We start from the raw sequence: 2,500 nt of genomic DNA, 5'->3' as shown, positions 1-2,500 counted from the left end.
GACAGTAGCGTATGGGTTTTAAATAACTCATTCCTAAATCTATCTCTGAACTACCCACCAAGCCTGAATGAGCTCAGCAGACCTAAATACATTCAGCTACTCAGAGACAATTCATGAAATGCACATTGGACACATCATAAAAATGCAGCGCTGTGTATCGCTGTCACATATAATTACCCTGGCCTTCACACAGCCTGACCTATGGCGCTCCTGCAGTTAATTAGGCCTGATTATGGCCATTGTGTTGCAGGGTAAAATACGGCCTGCGATCTCAGAGGCTGTGGGCTGTCTACACACACTGGGGTGAGTTATGTAGCTGTGCAGGGGTGGGGGTGGGGGGTAATGCAGAGTGTGTGTGTGTGTGTGTGTGTGTGGGGGGGGGGGGGGGGGGGTGTTTGTAATGCAACTGTGTTATAAATAATATCCTGAGCTCCTGTCTCCTGAGGAAGGATTGATTTACGCCAGGGCTCTGGAGAGCGGGTGGGACAGGGAGGACTTCAGGACGGCTATTCGTCTCCCGCTATCTCCTCCACTTCGCCTCGCTCCTCTCCTCCGCTCCTCTCCTCTCCTCCTCTCCTCCGCTCCTCTCCTCCTCTCCTCCAGGCCAGATAAAACCCCTGATCCATGGCCTCCTGCACTCCCTCAGGCTCCTGAGGAGCAGAGCTGCCGTATTTCAACTGCAGTATTTAATCCCCTTAGGACTTCTCGTCTTGCTTTTTGGAAGGTTCTGTTTGGAACGTCAATGTTCCGCATACCCCCCCCCCCCCATCCCATTACCCAAGTCTGAGGGGCTCACTAGGGTACAGAACCGAGGTTCCATATGAGAACTCCCCATTCAGGAGCTAGAACACCTCAGAACCTACCTCAGCTGACCTAGTGGATAAGCAATCCGCCTCCTGACGCTTCCCGCGTTTGCGAATGATATCACCTGGGTAAAATCATGGGTAAAACCCAAAATTGGGTTGTTTTTCGCTTTAAATGGAGAGTCCTTCATAAAAGGAGTTTTCAGAGCACGTTTAATAACCCAACAAAAGCTCAGCCTGCTTGCAATTCCCATACTCCGGTCTCACACTGTAGTGTGTGGACCCCTCAAGCAACTTTGCATCTTTTCTACCCCACACACACACACGCACACACACACACACACACACACACACACACACACACACACATACACACACACACACACACACACACACACACACACACGCACACGCACACGCACACGCACACGCACACACACACACACACACACACGCACACGCACACGCACACACACACACACACACACACACACACACGTACCTAGGCCTTCCTATGCGGCAACGCACACAACTAGGATGACTATGGGATGAAATGACATCAGTGTATGCTTCTGTGCGCTCTTGTGTGCAAATAACGTGCCAATTTAGCCCTGGTGTATGGGAGCAGCCATGCGTCTGGACGTGTCCATGGGCCTGCAGAAGACTCCGAAAGAGTCGAGTCAAACAGCGCACTGACGGCGCCACACCAGCAGGCCGAAACAGACCAAACCCCGGGCGCGTGCACTCTCAGAAGAGCGCACTGACGGCGCCACACCAGCAGGCCGAAACAAACCAAACCCTGGGCGCGTGCACTCTCAGAAGAAAGACATAGTGCTGGAGAGAGGAGAGCAACACTTTGTGGAAAAGACGCTGTCCTGACTACGGCTGACATGTACAGCTGACTGATGTGGGACAACTGTGGACCAGGTCAGAGAGCCAGATCAGGGCTTTATCAGGGGCAAACCAGAGATACATATCAGGGACATTTGGTGGTCAAATCAGGGGCAGATGAGGAACAGGTCAGGGCTCAATCAGGGCTAAATCCAGGCTAATTTCACTGCTATAAGGAACCACTGGAGACTGGAGCTCCCTGGCTAGGCTAATCATGAGACTGGAGGTTCGTGGTGAGGCCTACCGGGCGAAGAAGGACGCAGCTGCGGAGGTGCCACTAGAGGGCACTGTGGTGACTGCGGGAGGTGGCGGGGCAGGAGTGCTGTGGGTGCTGTGGCTAGTTGGCCGGTCGGCGTTGTAGCGGTTCAGTGCGGCTTCGGTCAACCCCTCCCGGTTTCCTTCGGGAACCATCTGTGAGATCTGAAAAACAGAAGAGTAGAGAAAGTTTAGATAAAATGGCAGCGAAATATCAGCTAGATATCAGCTTACAGCATGACAACGCAATTATACAATCAATACAACAGATTTATTATACACCTGTTTCGACAGCGACAAAACAATAGCAACACAAGAGAAAGAACAAATGAGAGAAAAAGAGTTACAAATTGATCTTTTACATTCTTCTCTCCAGCAACTAACAGTGAACTGTGCCCTTTTGTAGCTTACCTGATTAGCCAAAAGTGAATAAGTAGCCTATCAAACAAACAAGGTGGCAGTTCTGACTCTACTGTACAACGGAATTGTTCTGACCCAGTTCTGATTCTAGAATGCATCTGGCTCAGTTCTTGCACCACTGGATCTGCAGA

The 2,500-nt window shown here is 51.0% G+C and overlaps 1 protein-coding gene across 5 annotated transcripts in view; it reads right to left on the bottom strand.

Annotated features, from left to right (window-relative positions):
* Positions 1-2,500, bottom strand: part of kif26ba (kinesin family member 26Ba) — a 134,988-nt gene that overhangs the window by 64,770 nt on the left and 67,718 nt on the right. For all 5 annotated transcript variants that reach the window (XM_042073332.1, XM_042073333.1, XM_042073335.1 and 2 more), the window contains exon 4: positions 1,939-2,114. In XM_042073332.1, coding sequence (XP_041929266.1) covers positions 1,939-2,114 — 176 coding nt within the window. The remainder of the gene's footprint in view (positions 1-1,938; positions 2,115-2,500) is intronic.

The sequence above is a fragment of the Alosa sapidissima genome, chromosome 19 (genome assembly GCF_018492685.1).
Source record: "Alosa sapidissima isolate fAloSap1 chromosome 19, fAloSap1.pri, whole genome shotgun sequence".
NCBI lineage: Eukaryota > Metazoa > Chordata > Actinopteri > Clupeiformes > Clupeidae > Alosa > Alosa sapidissima.
The sequence above is the reverse complement of the archived record's forward strand: the minus strand, read 5'-3'. Positions and strand labels throughout refer to the sequence as shown.